Source organism: Astyanax mexicanus, chromosome 25 (genome assembly GCF_023375975.1).
Source record: "Astyanax mexicanus isolate ESR-SI-001 chromosome 25, AstMex3_surface, whole genome shotgun sequence".
Taxonomy (NCBI): Eukaryota; Metazoa; Chordata; class Actinopteri; order Characiformes; family Acestrorhamphidae; genus Astyanax; species Astyanax mexicanus.
In genome coordinates, this window is record NC_064432.1 from 3,540,841 (window position 1) to 3,567,219 (window position 26,379).

The following is a 26,379-nucleotide window of genomic DNA, read 5'->3' on the forward strand; positions in this document are numbered from 1 at the left end:
GAGGTTTAAATATGATCAATACGGGTTCAAACCTGAGGAATTTGGGTTTAAGCGTGATCAATACGTGTTCAATCCTGATGAATTTGGGTTTAAGCGTGATCAATACAGGTTTAAGCGTGATTAATACGTGTTTACACATGAATAATGCAGGTTTAAGCATGATGAATACAGGATTAAGCATAATAAATACGGTATTAAATGTGATGAATGAAAAAAAGAAAGCTAAATACAGGTTTAAGTGTGAAAAGAACAGAGAGACAGAAGACAGACGGAGAGGAGACAGAATGATAGCATGTGACTCAGTGACCGTCTTTCTGTCTCTTCTGTTTCTGTCCCTCTGTCTCACTCTTTTTTCTCTCATCTTTCTTTTTCTGTCTCTCTCTCTCTCTATGTGCTGTTTTGCCTTGGGCTACAGTAAACAGACCTGCTTAATTAAACTACACACACACACACACACACAGAGAGAGAGAAGGGGTTCAGGACGATTGCCATGTGCGCTCCCTCTCTCTCTCTCTCTCTCTATCTGTGTGTGTGTGTGTGTTATCACACTCCTGACTGTGTGAAAGTAATCACACCCCCAGCGCAGCGACATAGCAGAGGGCTAATCTAAGCAGAGCGCTTTAAATCACTGCTCTGCTTTTAAAGCAACACTTCAGCACAAAAAAACGGCTCTGTTAGCAGTTAGCATGATGCTACATTAGCAGAGTATCCAGTAGTATCCGGGCTGTGCTGTCAGACAGCAGGACACAGCGGTGAGGTGAGAACTGTGTCGTTACTGAGTTTCTAAAGTCTGTGGAAAAAAGGCAGAAATAAAACTTTACATCTGAATCAACAATAAATAAACAAGTAAACAGATATATAAGCGGATAAGCTGCGGTGTTAATTAGCGGCTCGCTGTTCTGAGCGGAACGTCGCACGCTCGGGTGTAATGATCCGATCCTGTTTCAGACTGAGTGTAGAGCATAATACCACCTAATAGCACCATGTATCACTTGTATCGAGAACATTAAACCTACAGGGACGGGATGATTAGCGAGAAAATGAGGCTTATTAAAGTTTACCGAACAGAGAAAAGTGCGGACGCTCCGATAACGTACAGTTCATTCAGCTTAGTTCAGCCAACACCTACTCTGTCTGTGTGTCTGTGTGTGTGTGTGTGTGCCATCAAACCAAACTGAACTGCTTGAAGTTCTGCACCAGGAGTAAAGCAGCATAAAGTTATTCAAAAGCAGTGTGTAAGACTGGTGGAGGAGAACATGATGCCAAGATGTATGAAAAAAAAACAGGGTTATTCCTCCAAATATTGAAACTTTATGGATATAAATGTTTTTGTTTATTTCAGTCATTTCTCATTTTCTGCAAATAAATGCTCTAAATTTGGGAGAAATGTTGTTTGTAGTTTATAGAATAAAACAACAATGTTCATTTTACTCAAACATAAACCTATAAATAGCAAAATCAGAGAAACTGATTCAGAAACTGAAGTGCTCTCTTATTTTTTTCTAGAGCTGTAGATGTGTAAGTGTAATAAATGCAAATATACCCATGGTTTTTATATTTGACAATTACAAGTGTCATTATGACAATGTTCTGTGATAAATTAGATAAATACAGGTCCGTGTTAATAAATGCAGGGAGTGATAAGTGAGTGATAAATATAGGGTTATGCAACGTTAAAACAGGTTTAATTGCAAGTAATGTGCATAACACATTGTGTGTGTGTGTGTGTGTGTGTGTGTGTGCGCCATCAAACCACCAAACTGAACTGCTTGAATTTTTGCACCAGGAGTAAAGCAGCATAAAGTTATCCAAAAGCAGTGTGTAAGACTGGTGGAGGAGAACATGCCAAAATTATAAAAAACAGGGTTATTTCACCAAATATTGAAACTTTATGGAGTGTGTGTGTTGAAGTATAAAGGATACTGAGCAGGAGGATGATGTGGGATTCTGCCACGAACTGAGCCTGACTGCTGCCGTGGATATAACTCTGCAGAGAGAGAGAGAGAAAGAGAGAGAGAATAAAACAGTTAACAGAGACATTAAAATGCATTAAAATGTAATAATGTGTAACAATAACAATAATAATTGTGTTTATGTATTTTTTTTTATTAATTTACAATGTAGAAAATGACATTGAATGAGAAAGAAGTGTCCAAACTTTTGGCTGCTACTGTTTACTATATTATTATATTTTCCAGGGACATTTTTCCAGCATGTTTTTTCAATAAGACCATGCAAAACCAGACGCTGCAGGCATTATAAAGGCTGGAATGACTCGCCTGCAGTTCTGATCTGTTTCCCAACCGAGAATGTGTACAAAATGTTAAAAAAGAAAAAAAAAAGTTGTTGGAATTGTGATATAAAGACAGATTTGTCCCAATAAAGGTTGACTGGTAAACATCTGGCAACCTGGCAGACCAAGGAAGCATTGCAATCTGGTGGAGACACTCTTAAGCATCATCAAACCCCTCAAACAGAACTTTGAACAGAGATGTGTTGCTAAAAATCACATGGTTCCAGTCCAGAGCAACTTAGATTTCTCATTCAGTATTCTACCAATGAAATGTGGAGCTACCTTGAGCTTATTATCGAGTGTCACTAGCTTTAAAAGGCAGCTAAACACGTTTCATTTTTTAGATTAGCTTTTTACTAGTTCTGTTCCCTTATACTTAATTATTTTATTTATTGATTTTTTTTTTTAATGCTTGTGCTGTTCTTATCCTTATTTTATCATTTTAGTTTAAATCTATTTTATTTTATATTTTATTTTAATATAAAGGTCTTATTTCCTACTATTTTATGAAATTTTTACTTTTTAATTGTTTTGTTTAATATTACTTTTACGTTTTGCTGATTTATTTAATTTTATTGTGAAGCACTTTGAGCTGCATTTATATGTATGAAAGGTGCTATATAAATAAAGTTTATTATTATTATTATTATTATTATTATTAATGGTGTAAAATAGCCATTTTTTAGCATGGGAAACTCTATGCCCCTATCACTAGCATTGTGCACCTGTTGGGAGCATCGGGTAAAAGCGCTGTATTTCAGAATGCTGAGGGGGAACGGAGGTGGGCTATTCAACTCACTATCACTCCTTTCACTAGAACCCAAGTCTATTTCACACTGGACTTCTCCTTTAAAGTTTTAACTGGATCTTAAATTTGAGTTTTTACAGATTTTTTGTTGTTTTTTATCATATAAATAACGTTCTGAGAAACAGTTCTGCACGCTACTGTAAAAGTACAGCGTATTTCTCTAGTTATCAGCAGTAACTGAGGTCTATTTCTGTAGTGAACGGTGACTCACGCTCAGGGGGGGCGGGGCACACTTCTATTTTCACTTCCACACGATTCTCATACATAACAGTAGACACATGGCAAACACACACACACACACACACACACGAAGAAAGGGTTGGCACTCTGAGCCGATCCTGCTGACAGAAAATACACCACCCAAGGCCATAGGGAGCATATGAAAGAAAGTGTGTGTGTGTGTGTGTGTGTGTGAGAAAGTATGTGTGTGTGTTTTATAACAATCCACTTCCAATCTGGCGTGTGAATGCTTCAACCTTGTGCAGCCAATCTGCAGCACAATGGACTGCACACTAAAAGCTGGGTCAAATTTTCCTCAGGCAAAAAAAAAGGTCATTGCTCTTTATTTCTTCAATTTTTGATCTCACAGACAAAAATTAGGGCTGGATTTACAGTAAATTTACACACACCACAGCCTTAAGTTAACCATGTCCAAAGTGTTAATGCAGCTGCACCTAGCCTTAGTGGAAATGTGGAAATCTAAGCTTACTGTAAAAAAACAGAAGTGCTTTACTCACACAAATAAACAGTTTCCACGAGAGAAATCTGTGTAGATTAACATCCAGTGCTCATTTGACTTATTCTTACTATATTTATTTCCAATATATACTCAATATATTCATTCTAAAAACTGGGTGTCTGGTCGCTTTGCACAGGAGTTCTTCTTCAGGCCACGTCACACGTCTTTACGTACTTACGTCACACGTAAAAAAAAGAGTACTAAAAGAGGATCCAGCTCAGTTTTGGTGGAGCATTGGAGACTTCAGAAGAGGAAACTCAGAGCTCAGTAGCTTCATTTACTCATAGCAAAAACAAAGTTACTATGCATATTCGGTGTAATCCCAAAACTTACGTACATCAGCTTTAAGAGTTACAGTTTTGTTTAATTAGCTTAGCTTTACTTTAGTTACTCGACCACCAGCGACAAAATCTGCTGAATTAAAAGGAAAACATGGTGACATCCCTGTTCCTTACTAGTGTCACATAATGCACCTTATAATCCAGTGCACCTTGTGTATAAACAACAGACCAGAAAATAGACGTTCATTGATTCCAGTGCACTTTATAATCCAGTGAGCCTTATAGTGCGAAAAATACGATAGCATAAACATTTTTGTAAAACATTAAAATAAAAAGAAAAGCCACAAAATGCAAGGTTTTGTCATGGTATAATGCTTGTGTGATGCAGCAATAATGCAGTAAAGTACTGTATATTCTTAGAGATCGTAGAGCATCATATCAATCAATTTAATTATAAGATAACAGTAAATAAAAAAATAGAATTAGAATAAAAAATAATAATTATAATAAAACTTGATTAAATTGATAAAAAATGTAGTTAAAAAGAACATAAGATACAATTAGTTAAAATTAAGCTAAAACTAACTTTTTAATAACACAATAAAAAAACAAATAACTAAATAAAATAAATAAAAAATAAAAGCAATAATAATAATACAAAAAACAAAATAAGTAAAAAAACAATAATACAAAAATATTTTAAAAAAATAATAATATTAATAAAATAAGGAAAGGTATAAAAAGATAAAAAACTAAGATAGAAAATAATAAAAATAAAATTTAAGAATAAATAAGATTAAGTAAACAATTACAGGCTATATGCTACTTATTTTAAACAAGACAATGCAAAACCACATGCTGCACACTTTACAAACGCATGACAATTTTATCTCTCTATTCTGGATCAAAGCTAAAAAAAAGGACCATCCTCTTTGTAGCATCACAATCATTTCTTTTGAAGTAACAGATAACAGAATTCTTCGAACTAGATCTTCACCAGCGGCTCTGACAATATTTAGACTCTGACCGAGGAGGAGCATGTGAGGAAAATAAACAAATAAATATATAAATAAAAAAACACCACACAAAATTGCTGGTGTTGTTCCAATCTGGCAGCCGCGATTGTTTTACAAACTTGTCGGAGATCAATGTCCACAGGCAGCGAGCCAGACCCGGCGCACGGACTGCCAACACGAGAGCAAGAGTTCCTCATGAAGGAACGGGACTACAGCAAGGCCAGAGCGGGAGCACGGCTAACACTTAGCATCCGCACTGAAGCTAATGAACTGGCAACCGCCCGAGAGCAGAACGCAGGGACACATCACAGTCCAACTCAAACAGAGCTCACAACTTACAGAGGAAAAATGTGCATGAATGAAAACGAATGGAAAACAACAACAAGTCAGATTAAAACTGGAGGTATACCCTAGCAACCACCTGAACCTCTGCACTTCTATATATATATATATATATATATATATATATATATATATATATATATATATATATATATAATATATATAATAAAAAAAAGATTTCTAGATACCATATATATTTATATAGCTTGATTGTTTATAATATTGTATAAAATTATTATGTATATATAAATATAATACACAAAGCATTAAATATAGTGTATAGCGCTAACATTTAAAAGTAATATTTAATGGTATTTTTTATATTTTCAGTTAGGATAGGTAAGATAGTGAAGATGTCAATTACATTTTTCAAATGATCAAACAAGCTAATATCAGACAAAGATAACCTAAGCAAATACAAAGCGAAAAATAAAAAAATAAATAAATAAAATAAAATCACTTAAATAGAAGCTGTCTGACAACATGAAGCATGATTTAAAAACCTCAAAAAAGCAGCACATTATGCCCCCATCTGATCACCTATCAGTCTGGAAAAGATTACAAAGTCATTTCTAAAGCTTTGGGACTGCAAAGAACCACAATTAGAGCTATTATTCACAAATGGAGAAAACATTGAACACTGGTGAACCTTCCCAGGAGTGACAAGGCCTACTGAAATGACCAAAATGACTCCAAAAGGGACGAGCAACTCATCCAAGAGGTCACAAAAGTTATAACTAAATGAAAGTGGCCGAATCAAGTCTGATTGAGATGAAGTGGATGATCTTAAACAGGAGGTTCATGCTTAAAAACCCTCCAATGTGTCTGAACTCAAACAATTCTGTAAAGAAGAGTGGACCAAAATTCCTTTTTGCAGTTGTGCTGCTAAAGGTGGTACAAGCAGGGTATTAGATTTAGGGGGCAAACACTTTTTCACACAGGGCAAGATTGGTCTGGACAGATATTTTTTTCCTTTATTAAATAAAAATATCTTTAAAAAAATGTTTTTTTTTTATATTTACTCAGATTCTATTTGTCTGAAATTAAAATGTGCTTGTTAATCTGAAAAAATACTTTTTCACAGCTCTGTATATGGTTCAGATATGAGCCATAACATTACATTTAATATGAGAGAAGTGTGTGATGGTGTGATGGTGGGACAGCAGGGGGTCACAGTGTGTAAAAGTGAGACATTTATCACTGTCATGTCTTCCCTCAGCCGGAGTCACAGCCCCTTCTGACCTGTGACCCTTCAACACCCGTCCAACCACCACACTCCCGCATATCATCACTTTCACTGTATAGAGCACCAGAACACACACTCAGACTGTATATACCAATTGCTTAAAAATATATATATATATACAATTTAATCAATAAACCCGAGACTAGTTTATAAAATCAGCCCAATTTTCGACACATATAAATGAGTAAATCTTTAAACCCCGATTAGCAATGTTTTGACAGACTGCCTTGTTCAGCATTAACTAAGTGTGGTATTAGCATCGCTATTCCAGCATTAACACCCCCCAGCATCGCTACAGTAGTGTTAGCTTTGCTATCACAATGTTAGCATCACAAATGTGCAGGCTGCCGACCTCACCCAGATTTGAGATTGTGGTACTAGCATCACTATTATGAAATTAGCATCACAAAGCTGTGCAGCATGGAAATGTATTTAATTAGACAAGACTAATAGACTAGTTTGCTGTCTGATGTTTGCTTCTGTATTTTTGCTAGCTACAATGCTAACAGCTAGCATGATTAACCACACTTGCATCATGCAGACTTCAGGACAGCTGCTACCGTTTTATCAGGATTCCAACTTCAGGTTTCAGGTCAGATTTCAGCCCAGACAGAGCCGCTACTCTTTTCTTTTCTTTCCCGCACCAGGACTCCTCGACATGGCTCGTTAGCTGCTCTATCAAGCCCTTCGTGATCTAAAGTAGGTGCTGAGCCCTGCTGAACCTCAGCCTGACACCCTGCTGCCACCGTGATGGAGAGAAGAGCTCTAGAAAGAAGAAGGGATCAGTGAAGGAAGGAAGGTAAACGAAGTGAGTCAACAGAGCAGCATCAGCATAGGGCCTCCCAGCACCGGTGGGCCTCATTTCAACATCCTCAGCCCCGTTCTTTCTGGTGAGTAAAATCTTTTTATACCTTAACTGCTTGAGATTTGTTCGTTAGCTTCTCATTAGCACTTTAATACATTAGCCTGAACTGTGGGTTAGCATCGTGTCTGGGGACAGAGCTTGTTGAGTATGTAGTTACTGGATATATATAACTTATGGTTAGCATATTAGCTTTGGGCTAGGGCTTGAGCTTGCAACTAAGCGCAATAGCTTATTGTTAGTATATTAGCTTGGGACTAAAGTCAGACCCTATGGCAAATATATTAGCTTGGTGCTCGAGCCTGAGCGTATGGTTAGAATATTAACTTTGGGCTGGGGACTGAGTTTGTGTCTAATATATTAGCTTGGGACTAGGGCCTAAGCTTATGTATTGCTGTAGTATATTAGCTTTGAAGCTAGGAACTGAGCTTGTGGCTAATATATTTGCTTTGGGCTAGGGCCTGAGCTTGTGGCTAGTATATTAGCTTGGGCTATGTTATGTTATGGCCTAAGTTTGTGGTTAGTATGTGACCTTGTGGTGGGTAATTAGCTTAGGCCTAGAGCCTGTACTTATGGTTAATATATAAATTTGGAGCTTGGGCCTGAGCTTGTGGTTAGTATGTTAGCTTAGCTTAAGGCTAGGGTCTAAGCTTGCAGCTAAGTCCAACATCTTTTGATTAGCACATTTAAATCGAGGCTTTGACCCGAGCTTTGGGTTCATTTTGAACGTTGTATTTTGGGCAGCATAAGGTAATTATTTGGAAATTACCGTTTTTTAAATTCTCTTCTTGCCTAAAACACCAACTGCACTGACGATTGCCGAAAGCCACAAGACTCACTCAAAAGACATTTACAAGGACACTCCTCGCCTTCTATCGTCTGAAAGGTCACGGGCACCTAGTTCCTTCACACTCTGGTCCAATGTCACCCTCTGTAAAAGAAACCAGCATATGTAAGCACTGTAAAACCTTGACTACTGCATCAATCTGCGCGGCTTTCTCCACTCCCACAGAGGCATTAGCGTCACCGGGTAATCGCTCTTAGTATTAGGATCATGATTTATTTTTCTCCACGAGTAAATGAGTAAAAACGCCACGCTGGGAGAAGAGCGTCTCTTAAGTGCAGCTAAAACCTCGAGCTAAAACTGCAGAACTAGCGCCATCCTTGACAAGAACAGATGAAAAATGCATTAATTGCAGAATGTGCACCAGTTACAGAGGTGGCTAAGAGGCTTTTCCATTAACACACACACACACACACACACACACACGTTTTCCACTGAGACTGAGTGGGTGGAACACAATCAGTTATTAGCGCTGTTATCCAGCTTTAAAAATTAAATTCAAATTGAATTGTAAAGGTCATGTGAAGGTTTGGTTCATTTCTGTTAGATTTCTCTTTGCTGTTAGTTAGTAAGAAATGGGCAGATTGATGACAAGGGTTAGCTGTTCAGGGTTCAGATGATTGAGAGGTCAGAGAATTTCCCAAATAACTGGGAAGGTTTCCAAGGCCTACTAGCAGTGGTCCAAGAAGGAACAGACCACCAAATGGGTCTCCATTAAAGGGTATTGGGCAACAAAGGCAATCCAGTCCCGAGGGGACCGGAAGAAAGGCTATTGTGGCACAAATCTCACAAATACCCAACCTTTGCGTTCATACTGGAAGACGGCAAGATGTTTATAGTTTTGATGATGGGGAGGTCAGTTTGTTTCCCAAGCAACTCCAAGCCTTGAAGGTGCTTCCACTCAGAAGGTCAGAGAAGGGAAAGACCACCAAATGGAGACCAAATGGTGTTGGGTAACAAAGGCTATTCTGCCTGGTAGGAACCGTCAGCAAGGCTACGATTTAAAAAATATCTAACCCTGTGTTCCCACACAGAGAGACAAGTCGCTTGCATCACCTCAAGATTGTCTGTGTGGGCGTGTAACAGCAAGGCCGATTAGCATGCTGGCTAATCTAGCAAGCTAAAAATCCAGACATTCTACCGGTTCCTTCTACACTTCATTTTCCTCCAAATTATCCCTGTACTAGGCACAACCTCATGGCACTGTTTTTTTTTTCCATGGCAGTGGCATCTTTTGGAAGGATGCTACTTTGGGTCTATAAAGTGCCCAAGTATCAATCCAATCAAGTCTCTATTGGGATGTGCTGGTACAACAAGTCCAATCCATTAAAGCCCCTACCTTACAACTTTAAAAGGATTAAAAGGATCTGCTGCAAGATACAACATATATCACGTTTGGGTTAGAGCTGCTTTGGTAACACTTGGGGAACCAACAGCGTTTTATCCAGGCAGATGGTTGAGCTTGTTGGTATATGCATGTTTTGAGGAACCGGAGGAAAATTCCATGGTAGTGGCATCTTTTAGAAGGATGGTGATCAGTGACATGATGAATAAGGCAAAATCTTCAAGGTGTAGCCCTAGCCTTCAATCCAGCATCTGTGGTTGGCACTTTTTAAAGGGTAATTTTAAACATATTGGTGTCAGATAGACCATAGAAGCACCTTCAGAAGTCTTTATAGCATTTGAGTTCATGAATTTGTTGGTTGGATCCATTTTGCCTCCACATGAAGAACAAACGGCAATTTAGCCATGTACATTCTTGGTCATCCATTGCAGAGTTGTTTTCCACTCATTTGTAAAAGTTCTATCTATACCATTTTCAAAAATAGCCACTCAGTTAGCGCAATAACCTTAATTAGATTCAAAGGGACAATGCAACAATTTAAACCAAAAGAAAAGGATGGGAAATGGCTCTAAAAACTCTATAAGTTTGAAATATTATATGCATTTTGCTAAGTAATTATATGTATAATGCAAGATTATATATGCAATATTTATTGTTCCTGATTGGCTATATTTTGCAACGTATGTCAGGATGAGGAGAAAAACACCAAAATACAAGAGTAGCCAAAGGGGAGAGAGAGAGAGTGTGTGTGTGTGTGTGTGTTCTTTATAAATAATCCAAAACAAGCGAAAAGGCCCATGAACTCATTAGCTGAGAGGGGTAGAGCAGGGTAATTAAGAGGAGAGCGAAGAGCAGGAGGCTGAAAGGAGAAATAAGCGGCAAGTTCAAAGTATTGGACCTTGTAGCCAGTGGACACACCATAAAACACACACACACAGTTACTTTAACTCTTCCTTCCTGATGCATTCTCCAACACTTAAAAGCATGCATACACTAGCAAAAGCTGTGAAACACAAAGAGTCCTGGAGGGTCCACTTGCTTCTTAATTAAGCCTTAAGGCCCCCTGAAAGCCTGTAAATAACGCGAGGAACATATTACATGTATGATCTTTTAAAATAAAATAAAAAAACACCACAGAAAAGAAACTCAAGATCTCTTAATTGAAGTTCAGTAACTTTCTGCTGAAACGAAGGACAATGGGTACGTCATCCTTTTAAAAACAGATCTGCTGCCATGAAGTCCCAATAGAGATCTGCTGCTATGAGATCCAGGAGAAATCTGCTTCCCTGAGAGCTCAGTACAGATCTGCTGCTTTGAAACCTCATTAGAAATCTGCTGACCTGAGGCCCCAGTAAAGATCTACCACCCTGAAAAAAAACAGTTAAAGGTCTACTGCCCTGGAGCCCCAGAAAAGATATGATGCCAAAAAACTGAACTGAAACCCTAGTACAAATCTGCTGCTCTAAGACTCCAGTAGAGATCTGCTGCCCTAAGATCCCAATAGAGATCTGCTGCCCTAAGACCCCAGTAGAGATCTGCTGCCCTAAGATCCCAATAGAGATCTGCTGCCCTAAGATCCCAATAGAGATTTGCTGCCCTAAGACCCCAATAGAGTTCTGCTGCCCTAAGACCCCAGTAGAGATCTGCTGCCCTAAGACTCCAGTAGAGATCTGCTGCCCTAAGACCCCAGTAGAGATCTGCTGCCCTAAGACCCCAGTAGAGATCTGCTGCCCTAAGACCCCAGTAGAGATCTGCTGCCCTGAGACCCCAGTAGAGATCTGCTGCCCTGAGACCCCAGTAGAGATCTGCTGCCCTGAGACCCCAGTAGAGATCTGCTGCCCTAAGACCCCAATAGAGATCTGCTGCCCTGAGACCCCAATAGATATCTGCTGCCCTAAGATCCCAGTAGAGATCTGCTGCCCTAAGACCCCAGTAGAGATCTGCTGCCCTAAGACCCCAGTAGAGATCTGCTGCCCTAAGACCCCAGTAGAGATCTGCTGCTCTGAGACCCCAGTAGAGATCTGCTGCCCTAAGACCCCAATAGAGATCTGCTGCTCTGAGACCCCATAGAGATCTGCTGCCCTGAGACCCTTATAGAGATCTGCTGCCCTAAGTTTCCAGTAGAGATCTGCTGCCCTAAGACCCCAATAGAGATCTGCTGCCCTAAGACCCCAATAGAGATCTGCTGCCCTGAGACCCCAGTAGAGATCTGCTGCCCTAAGACCCCAGTAGAGATCTGCTGCCCTAAGACCCCAGTAGAGATCTGCTGCCCTAAGACCCCAATAGAGATCTGCTGCCCTAAGACCCCAATAGAGATCTGCTGCCCTAAGACCCCAGTAGAGATCTGCTGCCCTAAGATGCCAGTAGAGATCTGCTGCCCTAAGATGCCAGTAGAAATCTGTAGATCAGAGAGACAGCTTTAAAGCTCCAAAAGAAATAGGTTTTCCTTAAGATTCGGTATGGGTCTGCTGCCCTGAGGGTCAAATAGAGACCTTCTGCCCTGAGAGTCCAGTTGAGACATGCGGCAAAAAGTGAGTGTTTCTAATACAATTACCAGCGTATATAAGCTTCAGTGTATTATGTACATATATCAGAAGTACATAATGATGCCCGAGTTCAGTTTTGTTCTTCTTTCACAAACAGATACGGCTCATCGTTTCAAATCCTCACAACCTAAATCATTTTTGTGATGAATTTGCAGGATAAGGGATTTAATCAAACCCGGCTACCGCTCTGCCGTACTGAGAAAACTCATCCGTCATTACCGTAACGCAGCGCTTCCCTCTCTCTGTTTTGCGATGCTACTTTTATGCTACGGTCGACTAAACTGTTTTAATGCTGTTTTCAATTAGTGGAAAAAACACAAGTGTGTGTTTGTGTGTGTGTGTGATGGTTTCTCTGTGATGAATGCAAACACATAACTATCACATGTAAAACTCTTTCTTCTTTCTTCCTTTTTTCCTTTGTTTTTCATCCTAGTTTGTTGTTTTTTTTCCTTTTTGGCATTTATTTTTTTTTAACTTCCTTATTTTTTTTTACTTTGCTTCTTATGTTTAATTATTCATTCTGTATTTTCTGAATTTAATGCTTTTATTTTTTAGTGTTATATTTCTCTTTCCTTTTTCTGTAATATTTTTCACTTTATCTTTTCTCTGCATTGTTCGTTCTTCTTTTAGGTGTAAATTTATTTCTTTTTAGAAATAAAGTCCTTAGAAAAGATCTGCTACCCTAAAACTCAAGAACATTTCCTTTATGGATCTACTGCTCTGAGGGTCCAGTAAAAAATCAGCTTCTCCGAGGAGAAGATCAAAGAAGATCTGCTGCCCTGAGACCTAAGAACAGAGCTGCAACCTTAGAAATCCATAGATGTTTTAATGTCAAAACCCAGCTTTAAACAGATGTTGGGTTTTGGTTTTCTGACACCAAAATTAAAAGGAAATATATGAGCGTTTAAAGATGCGTTATAATACAGACAGACGTTGACTGAACATTGATGTCACAACCTGCATTCAACCAGAAATCAGTGTTTACTGATGTTGGTGGTCAAGAAGGAGGAGAGGAAGGAGTAAAAAAAAAAAAAAAAAAGAGAAAGAGGCAGAACAGGAGCGCTCGGACCGAATCGACGCCATTGTGCTGAATTCAATCAGCGGAACAAACTCCGGCTCTGATGGATAATGCCGAGATTTCTGGCAGAGGTGACTAACACACAAAAAAAAAAAAAAAAAAAAAAAAAAAAAAAACACTGGCTATGTAATTCCTTCCTTTTCCTCCCGCCCCGCCCCTCCTCCTCCTCTTCCCGTCCCGCAGACGAATAGTTCCAGAGACGTGATTCCGCCTAATGGATTCTCCTGTTGTAACCTTTATAAATGATTGTGTTCAGTGTTTAATCCAGTGTTTTCTCCAGCTTCACTCCTCAAAGGTCAAAACACTCCGCCTGTGATGGAGATAAACGAAAAGCCAACAAAGCAGAGAGAGAGAGAGAGAGAGAGAGAGAGAGAGAGAGTCAAAAGAAAGATGAAAGAGAACAAAAGGAATAAAAAGAAGGATATCCAGAAAAAAGGACAGAAAAGAAAGAAAGAAAGAAAAAGGAAGAAGTGACAAAGTAATAGATAGAGAGAGAGGTAGAGACAGTGGGAGAAATGAAAAGAGAATGAAACTGTGGAACAGAGACAGAATAAAAAGATGTCAATAGAAATATAATAAATTATAAAGATAAAAACAAGAGAAAGAAGAAAACAACAGGGAAAAAAGAGTGATGCAGAAAAAGAAAAGAGAATATGGGGGAGAGAGAGAAAGAAAAAAAAAAGGATAAAGCGAAAGATGAAAGAGAACAAGAGAAAAAGGATGTACCTCAATGAGAGTGTATAGTGAGGACAAAAAGGGAAGGAATAGAAAGAAATAGGGACAGAAAGATAGAGGAGGAAACAGAGGGAGAGATGGAAAGAGACAAAGAGAAAAATAGAAAGAATGAAATTGAAATAAAAACGAAGAAAAGACGAAAAATGAATGAAAACTAGAACAACTAAAAAAGAAAACCAGAAAAACAGAATTTGGAGAGAGAAAGCAAAAAGAAAGATGAAAGAACGAAAGAAATAGAAAAAGGGATATCACGAAAAAAAAGTTAGGAAAAAAGAATAGTAAAGAAAGAAAGAAAGAAAGAAGAGACAAAGTAATGGATATATATATATATATAGAGAGAGGTGGAAACAGTGGGAGAGATAGAAAGAGACAAAAAGAAAAAAAAGAACTAGAATGAAACTGAAATAGACACAGAACAAAAAGATAAAAATGGAAATATATTATAAATGAGAGATAAGAAAACATGAAAGAAAGAAGAAAACAAGAAAAAAAGAGTGATATAAAAATATTCTTTTTTATACCACAGAATATTGAGAGAGAGAAAGAAAGAAAAAGAGAGATAAAGAGAAAGATGAAAGAGAACAAGAGAAAAATGATGGGAGCATATCTAATAGTATATAATAAGAAAAAAGAAAAGTAAAGAAAGAGAAGAAACTAAGAAAAAGTGAGAAAGTTGAATAAAAACAGAATGAAAAGATGGAAAACAAGAACAAAAAGAGAGAGCGAGCAAAGAAACTAAGAGAGAGAAAGTAAAGATGGATAACAAAAGTTAGAATAAATGAGAGAGATATGAAAAGAGATTTAGAGAGAAAATTGGAAACGAGAGACAAAAGAGAGGAAAAAGAGAAAGAGAAAGCGAATGAAACTCAGAACGGAGAAGTATATAGAACAAATGAGAGAGAGATATGTAATCACAAAGAGAGAATAGAATAAGAGAATGAAATATGAAATATAAAAAAGGATGATACAGAAAGAAAAAACAGAACGGATGGAGAGAGAAAGAGAGAGAGAGAGAGAGAGAGAGAGAGAGAAAGAGAGAGAGAGAGAAAGAGAGAGAGAGAGAGAGAGAGAGAGAGAAAGAGAGAGAGAGAGAAAGAGAGAGAGAGAGAAAGAGAGAGAGAGAGAGAGAGTGTTCTACTGGTTGTGGGTTATTAATTATACATCAGCGTTTTAGGAAGACTTCAGTTTTACCCATTTATAATGAGACACACACACACACACACACACACACACACACACACAGACACAGACACACACACACACACACAGACACACACACACACACAGAGAGAGACACGGTATAAACTAAACTAAAAAGAAACGGTAAAAAGGGGGGTTTATATTCAAAGCTCTGTTTGTTTATTTGTTTATGTATTTGTTTTTGTTTGTTTGTTTGTTTGTTTGTTTATGCTGAGAGTGTAAACAGTGTAATAGATTAGGTTTGTTACAAACAAACACACACTCACATACAAACACACACACACAAACCATGTGGTTGCCATGGTTTCACTAGGTGGTACCGGTGGTGTTGACTGGTGGTTACTACGATGTTAACACAGTGTTACTAAATGGTTGAAGTTAACATTCTTCAGCTAGCCAGCTGTTTGAAACATGGTTGCTGGGTGGTTCCTGTGGTGTGGCTAGGTGGCTACTATGAAGTTGTTATAGGTGGTTGCTCTGGTGTTCTTGGATGATCGCTATTGTGTTTCTAAGCATTGCAGATACAGATACGGACAACAGAGCAGGAGAACATCAGAGCGCGCACACACACACACGCGCACACACACACACACACACACACACACACACACACACACACACACACACACACACACACACGTATGTATAGTGACAGCGGGACACAAGACGCTAGTAGCCCAGCAGCATCAACACACAAACACACACAAACACACCAGCTGGACAAGACATAGTGGTACATCCCTGCAGGAGTCTCACACACACACACACACACTCGCATACAGTAAGGCAGGGTGTGTTTGTATGGGGGTGTGGGGAAATGCCGTTAGCATTACAGTGCTGTTGAGGAACTCTTCAGAAGTGTGTGTGTGTGTGTGTGTGTGTATGTGTGTATGTGTGTGTGTGTTTTGATTCCCTCTAGCTCTTCTACACTCACTGCATACCAAGTTCTGACATCATCAGCCCTCAGCCCTATAGCATCAACATGACATCACCCTGTCTCTGTGTGTGTGTGTGAATGTGTGTGTGTGTGGTTTTCAGGAAAGTACTTTTCTGACCAAGCGATTCAACCTGATTATGACTCTTGAGGAAATGATTCGCCTGATTCTTATTGATTCGTTTATTGTGATTCAGAATGAGATCTAAACTCTCGGGTTTGTTTACTGTTTCCTGTTTACAACCACACAGGTAGTAAACAACTGCTGTAAACAGTTTACTGTACTTTGGATTGAACAAATACACTTTGAGTATTACTGTCAGATCAATACTGCTTGTTTTAACACTTTAGATTCACTACTATCTCAATACTGAGAAAGAGAGAGATCTGAAACACCACAGCAACCACCTGAAACATCAAAACGACCACTTAACAGCTGCATCACTGTGACCACAAAACCATGTTTGTACTATATTGTACTCTCTTCCTCTCTTACCCCCTCCTTGTCCCTCTTTCTATTTCTATTTCATTCTTCCTGTCTCTGCCAAACAACACCATAGCAACACTGTTTGGTGGAACACCATAGTAGCCACTTAGCTACTATTGCGCAACACTGCAGTGACCACCACCACCTGAGCTGTGAAATATTTATTGCAGAAACAGTTTCTTTGTCTTTGTGTTTTCTCATAAAGTCTATGTCTTTCAAAGTGTCTTCCTTACATTGTGTCTCAATTTGCATTGTGTCTCACTCCTCTCTTTGTCTTTTTTGGTGTCTCACTCTCTCGATCAAAGTGCTTCCTCTTCAAATTTCTCTTCTCTTGCAGTATCTCACTCTTCTCTTCTAGTTTCTAACTTTTTTACTTTTACAGTATCTGTCTCCAAGTGTACCTTCTCTTGTTTCTCATTGTCTCTCGTACTCTCTCTTGTCGGTGTCTCCTTCTTAAGTATCTCTCCCCTCTTGTAGAGTCCTTGTCTTTCTATTGAAGTGTCTCTGTCTCCCTTATCTCAGTGTATGTCTCTTACATTATGCAACACTCTCTTGTTTCTCAGACTGTCTCATTAATGTTTCACACATAGTAGTGCAGACACACCCAAACCATTAGAACAGAATTCCATATTTACGGAATACACAGTTCGAACGGTCAACAAATACAGGTACTCTAACAAAGAGACACAGAAAGAAGAGAAAGAAACTAAAAGTAAAAAAGGAAAGAGAAGTACAGTAAGGAAAAGTCTGGCTCTCTTTTTTTTTTATCCCTCTATGAGTAGCTAAAGGTGACAGGGCACACAATAAAAGGCTGTGTCTGTGCGAGGCTGTAAAATAGGGTTGCCAGCCCAAGTTAGAAAGCCTCTCTTCAAAGCTGTCAAAACAATTCACTCGCCTGTGGGCTAAAACGGGAGGGGGGGATTTTTTGGAAACTTCAGCCAGAGCTGGCAACCCTTCAGAGCAGCTAACGAGCTGGAGGAGGGGAGGAGGAGGAGGGCCAGCAGGGACGAAGCACGGGTGACGTGTTTCCACTGAGACGGGCTGCCAGTTCCTGAGGCCTCGCAGGACGCTTGGACAGGACGCATGCACCCCGGAACCCGGAGCCATCTTCAAACGAGCGCCTAGAACGTTCCCGTAATTACTGTCACCATCATCAACACTATACTCACTATATTCACTCACTAACCACAGAGTTAGAACCAGGAAACACCACGAAATATGTTTACATCCCATTTTTAGAGGTTTCTATGAAAGTGGCCAGAAAGTGGAAGTAGAAGGTAGAGTAAGTGTTTCCAATAAAGTGGCCATCAGTGAGTGGATGTCCAAGGTGGATTTAGTAGGTGTTTTCAATTAATGGAATTACATTCAGATGTGAGTTTTATTATTATATATATATCACTCCAAGAGAAAGGCGTGTAATAGTCTATGAGGCCTCAAAGGAACCCATAGTAACTTCAAAGCAACCGAAGGCCTCTCTCTTTTACATTGGGTAATGTAATTGTTCATGAGTCCACCATCAGAAAAACACTGAAAAACAACAACAACAATGATGTGCATGGCAGCATTATAAGAAAAAAGCCATTGCTCTCTAAAAATAACATAGCTAAAGATCACTTTTTTGTTTAAATAAAGTGTTACGTTTGGAGGAAGGAAAACATTGCATTCCATCATAAGAAACTTATCCCATCTGTGAAACATGGTGGTGGTAGTATCATGGTTCGGGCCTGTTTTTGTGAATCTGGGCAGGGATGGCTTGCCTTCACTGATGGAACAATGAGTTCTGAACTTTAGAGACTATTAGAGAATTCTAAAGGAAAATATGAGGACATTCAGTTGAACTGAATCTCAAGTGAAGGTGGGCCATGCAGCAAGACAATGACCCTATGTACATTGTACTACATTGTTCTAGCAAAGAAAGGATCAACAAGAATAAAGTTAATGTTTTGGAATGGGGCCAAGTCAAAGACCTGAAGTGAGAAGTTAATGTGAGGAAACCCACCAACATTTTAGATGTGCAGAACTGATCAACAGTTATCAGAAGCATTTATTTGGAGATATTGTAGCAAAGGAGAATTACACGAGATACTGAAAACCAAGGTTCACATTCACACTTTTGCAACTCATTCTCCTAAATAAGTAAATGAACAAGTATATAATATTTTATCTACTTCTACGATTTAAGGGCATATTTATGCAGAAATCTAGAAAATGAACAGGGGTTTTATCAGAAATGGGTTTTAAAACATCAAAGTAGGTGTTTCTAATAAAGTGGCCAGGGAGAGGAAGTATAGAGCGGGAGTAAAGTGAGCTGAAGTAAGTGCTTTTTCTCTCTGTTGAATAAATGGAGTTGAGTGGAACTCCACCGCAGGCTCGCGTGGCAAAATGAATTCCCTCTTAATCAGTTTCTTTCCTTCATCCTGGCTGTTTTCTCATTTGGGGGGGAGGGGGGGGGGGTTTGTGAGGGGGGTTGGGGGGGTGGAGGGCTGTTTTTTTCTTATTATTGTCACCCTGCAGGTTTCTCATGTCAGCTGTAATTAGGGCTTCTGTTAGCAGCACAGATTCATTTTTAAGGATTGAGGGGAAGGGGGGGGGGGGGGGGTGCCACATCTGTTTAATGCTTCAGTTCAGTGTTTAATTCATTTTGCAAGATTTGGCCTAGAAAGTCTGTTATAAAGAAAAAAACATTTTAAAGCGTCCACATCTTTCATCAAACCACCCCCGCAAAGTCAATTTACAACTGATTTCCCTTTATCCTGTTAACATCGTACTACCTTTAATAGCACAAGCTCATTTGCACTTTTTGTAAATTAATTTATTTCTTCATTTATTGAAGATATGATTAATTTTTCCTGTATATTGTAAATGAATTATATGAAGGAACAAAATGAATTATGTAATAACCAAAATATTCTCTTTCGGCTCTTATCTGGGCTGCTGTTAGCTTGGTCCTGATGAGTGCCAGTTTCAACATAGCGTTTTTGATAGTCTTTTTGACTGCACTATTTTCAAAGTTCTTCAATTCTTTCGGATCGACTGACCTGAATTTCCTTTAATTAGTTGAGTAGTTCTCACCATAATATGGATTACAACATTACTCAAACAAGGCTATCCACTGTATACCAAGTCTAACTGATTGTTCCCAACTCAACTGATGGTCTCCAACTCTACCTCTTCACAATACAACTAATGGTTTCCAACTCTACCGATTTACACAACAAAACTGATGGTTTTCAACTCAACCTCTTCACAACACAACTGACGGTTTCCAACTCAACCTCTTCACAATACAACTGACGGTGTCCAACTCAACCTCTTCACAATACAACTGATGGTTTCCAACTCTACCTCTTCACAATACAACTAATGGTTTCCAACTCTACCGATTTACACAACAAAACTGATGGTTTTCAACTCAACCTCTTCACAACACAACTGACGGTTTCCAACTCAACCTCTTCACAACACAACTGACGGTGTCCAACTCAACCTCTTCACAATACAACTGATGGTTTCCAACTCTACCTCTTCACACAACACAACTGATGGTTTCCAACTCAACCTTTTCACAACAACACAACTGATGGTGTCCAACTCTACCAGTTCGCAACTCAACTGACGGTTTCCAAATCTACCTGTTCTCAACTCAACTGATGGTCTCCAACTCTACCTGTTCACACAACACATTGGATGGTTTCCAATTCTACTTCTTCCAACACAAACTGATGGTGTCCAACTCAACCTTTTCACAACACAACTGATGGTGTCCAACTCTACCAGTTCGCAACTCAACTGACGGTTTCCAACTCTACCTGTTCTCAACTCAACTGATGGTCTCCAACTCTACCTGTTCACACAACACATTGGATGGTTTCCAATTCTACTTCTTCCAACACAAACTGATGGTGTCCAACTCAACCTCTTCACACAACACAACTGATGGTTTCCAACTCAACCTCTTTCCAACACAACTGATGGTGTCCAACTCTACCTGTTCACAACACAACTGATGGTCTCCAACTCTACCTGTTCACACAACACATTGGATGGTTTCCAATTCTACTTCTTCCAACACAAACTGATTGTGTCCATCTCTACCTCTTCAGACAACACAACTGACAATCTCCATTCAATAATCAATAACTTTATCTTGTGAGAAAATAATATATTTGTCTCCTGATGTTACTGGTCTACTGCAAGACCTCAATGCTTTGTCTGAAATGCCCAAAAAGGTAGAAAACATAAATAAACTAAACAAAATAATCCCCAATTAGTCTCAGTCTGTCCTTTCTGGTGTTCAGTTCACGTGTGCGGTAGAATCGAACACAAACAGCGAAGTCAAGCGAGACTAATGTCTGTATGGTCCCGTGCCGAGAAAAGACACAGACGCAGGAGAACATGGGGAGAAAGTTCCAGAAAACGTCTTTTTCCTCCACTTTTAAAGCGGATTAGCGACACACAAAAAGGAGCCCGGGCCAAGCAGGAACCAATTAGCCTTCGTCTTTCATCTCCCGGGCTGAGAAACGATGCTTTCGCCGAGAAAAGCTGCCGTGGCTCGAGCTCCTGGTGGCCGTTTTGGATCAATTTAATGGGGCCTGAGGTGCCATTTTGGGTCAATCATTTTCTTGAGCAAGGGTGTGTGTGTTTTTTTGTGTTTCCTCCCAAATTAGAAGCTTTACTCTTCAGGACCTTCTCGGACGGAGGCGGTACTCAAACAATCGCGTTCGGCTTATTTGTTTTCAATTTTCCCTTTAGCCCAAGTGTAGACGATCATCCAGAATGTGGTTTATTTTAGTTTTAGACTGGATCTGCTGGGCTAACAAAGCTAACAAGTAATACAAGCTTATGCACACCAATCGACAATGAGCAAACCGCTTGCCCAAATCATCAAACATTTGTCTTAAACTGTGGGGAGCAGTCTCTAATAATCGACTACGATCTATAGGACTTACTTAAGTGATTGCTGGCACTCTAGAGAACACAGATTAAAGGGAAAAATGTATTTCCCCTCACAAATAAACCCAACTTAGATTGGGTCTGTCTCTCTCAAGCAGTAATCAACTGTTGCTTTTTACCCCAATATGCATCTTTAGTACATAGCTGCATACTTTCATGAGATTGAATGTAATGTATCATAAGAGTCACATTTAACCTTTGATGGTTCCTTATTCCATTTGTCCCTTAAATAAAAAAAGTGCTTGGCTGTACCTTTCCTAATCACATAATACAGTGTGTTATATCTACAGGACAGTGCTTGTCCACATACTGCCGTCATCTCAAGACACAAAAGTTGGGGTGCAAAAAAAAAAAAAAAAAAAAAAAAAAAATGAACCTGCAAGTTTTAACATTTTGCGTGTGGAAATTTCCTTCACGTGAGCGCAACTGTGAAACTATATCTGATTGAAAATGTATGGGATGCTACTAGATGCACCATCAACACTCCAATCCTACTGCAGGAAAAATCCTAACTAAGGAACTAACTAAGGAACTAAGTGTGAGCATTCAAGGTGCACGGAATGAATTATCTCAAATAACCATTAAGAACCTCTACAACTTCATGCTGAGACATGTGACCAAGAGTTGCCCATATTAGTCAAAAATCAGACACTTCCTTCCATCCCTAATGAAAGTATATTGAAGTCCTACAGTTATTCACATTTATTAAAACTTATGGCCAAAGTTCTTTCTCCGAGACGTCTGGCGCTAGTTTACAACTACCGTGTGTGTGTGTGACGTACACTTTCTATTTTAGCTGAATCGTGAGCTAATTTCGCAGCAGACATAGCGTGGAAGGCAACAAAGCTCACTGGGAATGAAGCCTCCAGTCCCCGAGCCGAACGCAATCTTCAGTAAGTGCTGCAGCTTTGCTTCTTAGATACACTCCAGTGCAAGGCATTTATCTCATGACAAATCACCCACAATCCCCTTTCCACTGGGGTCCCTTTACTATTACAAAGCGATAAAAAATGCACCAGCATCACCACGGGCCAAATCAGAACTCGGACAAAAGCCTCAGCAGACGCGGAAGCTAAAGCCTTAGAAATGGTCCGGATTCCGGCGTGATATTCGCCGGCGGATAGCATTAAACGAGTCGGATGCGTGAGGGATCCGGCCCGAGGTGCCAAACACACAGACGACGGCTTTTTTTTTCTTCCGCGATTCTACCAGCCTACACGTTCCATCCGTTTCTGCAGCCAGACGTTTTCATTACCCTGGCATGAAGCGGGCGAAAAGGCGGAAATGGCATTTTCGCGAGCCGACAAGAGGAACATAATTTCATGCAAATGCATCGTTTAGTTTCGAAAATCAAGGTAATGTTTTCTTTCCCCCTCCTTTCTTTCTTTCTCTCGCTCTTTGGCTTTCCTTGTCTCTCTCTCTCTCTCTCTCTCTCTCTCTCTCTCTCCTCTTTTCTTTTTTCAATTTCACACTTGGATGCACAACCATAAATGATGACCACGAAATCTCTCTCAGCGACGCCCCCCGCGCTTCCATGCCGGACTATTTTTGTTGGCGAGGCCCTTTAGCCAAGAATAATATTTTCCTCGGTAAATAAAAGAAAAACTTTACCGCCGACGCTGAGGGCGACTTGGCCGGTTTTTACGTCTAATAACAGCTTGTGCAGTTCCGCGCCGGGCTCATGTCAAGAGTAATCATAAAACAAACTCAGATACACATAAACACCCTCCAAACATGTTGTTGCCCGACTTACGGCAGGGCGGCGGGAAACAGGGCTTGATTTTTTTCTGCGCCCTCCAAACTCCTTAAGGCCTCAATCAGGAAGGATAAAAAAAACAAATAAAGAAAAAGTGTCGTGACTAGCCTAGAATTACTGCCGAGGTCACCGACTGAAAACACAGCAAACCCTGCAGTGTCCCTGTTGTGAGAGCATTTTTATTTTTTGTTTTCGGGCGGGAGCATAATTATTATAATCATTCTAGTTCCAGTTCCAGAGATTAATGTTCAGAGCTTCATACACCACCCTAGCCTTTGACGTGTTTATACACTAAGAGTTCAAATGTTTGTGGACACCACTTTGCACCCAGTAGATAAGGAACCATCTGGAACAGATACGTATACATTACATGAAGCTAATGGCAACGTTCTAACGGCAGGTGTGGTCTACCTGCAAGAATATAAAGTCCTTTGGCATTGAAATCTGTGGAGCATTGGAAGAACTATGAATGTTATTTATTTATTTTTTTTAATGATGGATGGATTGCTTAGTCCAATATTTTGGGTGTTTAAAAACTCCAGCAGCACTGCTGAGTCTGATCCACTCTGCTACTCACACCACCACCACACACGTGATGCTCACTGCAGTGCTGAGAATGGAATGAACCACCACCCCAATTCTGCACATATTAGAGTTGTGCTTAACAGTTTGTGAAACCTTTAGAATTTTCTATATTTCTGCATGAATATGATTTAAAATACAGCATTAGATCCTTATCCCATCTGTGAAGCATGGTGGTGGTAGTATCATGGTTTGGGACTGTTTTGCTGCACCTCTGGGCCCAGACGGCTTCCTCTCATTGATGGAACAATAAATTCTGAACTATATCAGAGTATTCTAAAGGAAAATGTCAGAACATCTGTCCATGAACTGAATCTCAATAGAAGGGGGGGATCATGCAACAAGACAATGCCCTAAGGCAGAGAAGTCGTTCTAGCAAAGAATGGTTCAAGAAGAATTTAATTTAAGAAGTCATTGTTCCGGAGCAGGGCCAAGTCAAAGTCCTGATCTTAATCCAATGGAAATGTTGTGGAAGGACATAAAGTGGGTAGGTAAAGTGAGAAAACCCACCAACCTCCTAAATTTAAGGCTGTTTTGTACAGGGGAATGGGCTCAACTTCTTCCAAAAGGGTTCACAAACTTTCAAGCATCACTTTACCTTCTCTGTTGTGATCCTAAAGGGTTCTGAGCTTTGAAAAACATGATAAAAGGAGGATATTGTATAAAGAATGCAGGAAAACTAATACTGGACTACAACCTTTAATTATAGAACAACAAAGTGTTCATTTATGATCAATGGATCAGTGTTTTTGTTGGCTATATTTTTAAGCAAGTCTTCCAGAGTGTGTCGTTCAAAAACCTCTGTTGCTGCCGTCCTAAAGCTGTTCTGACAGCTCCAGCAACTCCTGATTGCAACGTTAACCTCGCTTCACTGGTCTGCAAATATTTTGGCTTCATAAAAAGCAAACAATGACGTGAGTGCATCTAACCCAGCCTGGAGAAAATGTGCAGCATTTATCTGACAGCATTTTCTTCATCTCTGATAAATCGCTCTCACATTTTCACTCTGTGTACTCTGATTGGGAAAGGTTATCTTTGGCTATGTTCACAAACATGCAAATGCATCACTTCTCTAATGAAATGGTCGCTCGCATTCTACAACTGCAAGCCTACCAAGACATGGCCGTCCACCCAAACTGAAAGATCGAGCAAGGAGAGCACTGGTCAGAGAAGCAGCCAAGAGACCCATGGTCACTCTGGAGGAGCTGCAGAAATCCACAAGGAAAATCTGTCCACAGGACAACTATTAGTTGTGCACTTCACAAATCTGGCTTTTATGGAAAAATGACAAGAAGAAAACCTGGCTGAGCTTGAGCTGTTTTGTAAAGAAGAAAAGCTAAAACCTCAGTCTTTAGAGGCGCAAAGCTGGTAAAGACAAACCCCAAAAGATTTGAAGGTTTGAATTTAGTTCTCCAGCACCTAGGCTCTAAGCTTTAACCATTAACTGTGCTAAACGCTAGCTCTTTTGCTAGTATTATCAGCCTGTAGCCTGCTGCTACACTTGGAGAGCACTGCTGGAGCATTAGCATTAGCATTAGTTAAGCGCTAGCTCTTTTGCCAGGTGAGTATTATTATGGGCCTGTAGTCTGTAGCATTTACCATGATAAAACAAGCTATGTGGGACAAACCGCTAGCTAATATCACACTGGCTTTACCGGAACACAGGGTTCCTCGGACAGCATTTACTAGCGGTTAGCTGCTAATGCTAATGCTGCTGCACCCAGCCTTAATTGAAATCTGAAAATCTAAGCTTACTGTAAATAAACAGAAGCACTTTTCTCACCTAAATATATAGTTTTCAGTAGAGAAATCTGTGTAGATTAACATCCAGCACTCGTTTGACTAAAATATATATTTTTTAAGAATTTAAGTTTGGTTTACTTAGTATAGCTTTACTAAAGTTACCCACCACCACCACCACCCAGCCTGTTCCTTACTAGTGATACATTATGCGCTTCATAATCCAGTGTGCTTTATAGTCTGAAAAATACATTATGTGCTACTTGGTGTTGGTCTATCTTTTAAAATGTGGTATACCAACTTTTGTTAGACATTGAAAATATAAAATCACATTATTCTTTAAATAAAAGCTTTTTGTAAGGACTTTCCTTGAGCCTGACATTGTGTATTGTGTTTCTTGTTACATAAAAAAAATAAATAAATAAAATAAAAACACACTGCTTTACTCTTAACTGAGTCATTCACTTCAACCTGCAACATTATTGGTCACCACCACAGTTTCTGTTCTACAACGGTCACCTCAAGCTCTAATGGATTTTAGCTGTGCTTTTGGAAACGTGCTTTGGGAAACTGAACGGATCCTGACTGAATT

General features: G+C 39.5%; 1 protein-coding gene across 1 annotated transcript in view; it reads right to left on the minus strand.

Moving 5' to 3' along the window:
• The window catches only part of tusc3 (tumor suppressor candidate 3), a 97,048-nt gene that overhangs the window by 14,723 nt on the left and 55,946 nt on the right, over positions 1–26,379 (minus strand). Inside the window, exon 7 of the mRNA XM_049472222.1 lies at positions 1,924–1,987. Within this exon, the coding sequence (XP_049328179.1) occupies positions 1,924–1,987 (64 nt within the window). The remainder of the gene's footprint in view (positions 1–1,923; positions 1,988–26,379) is intronic.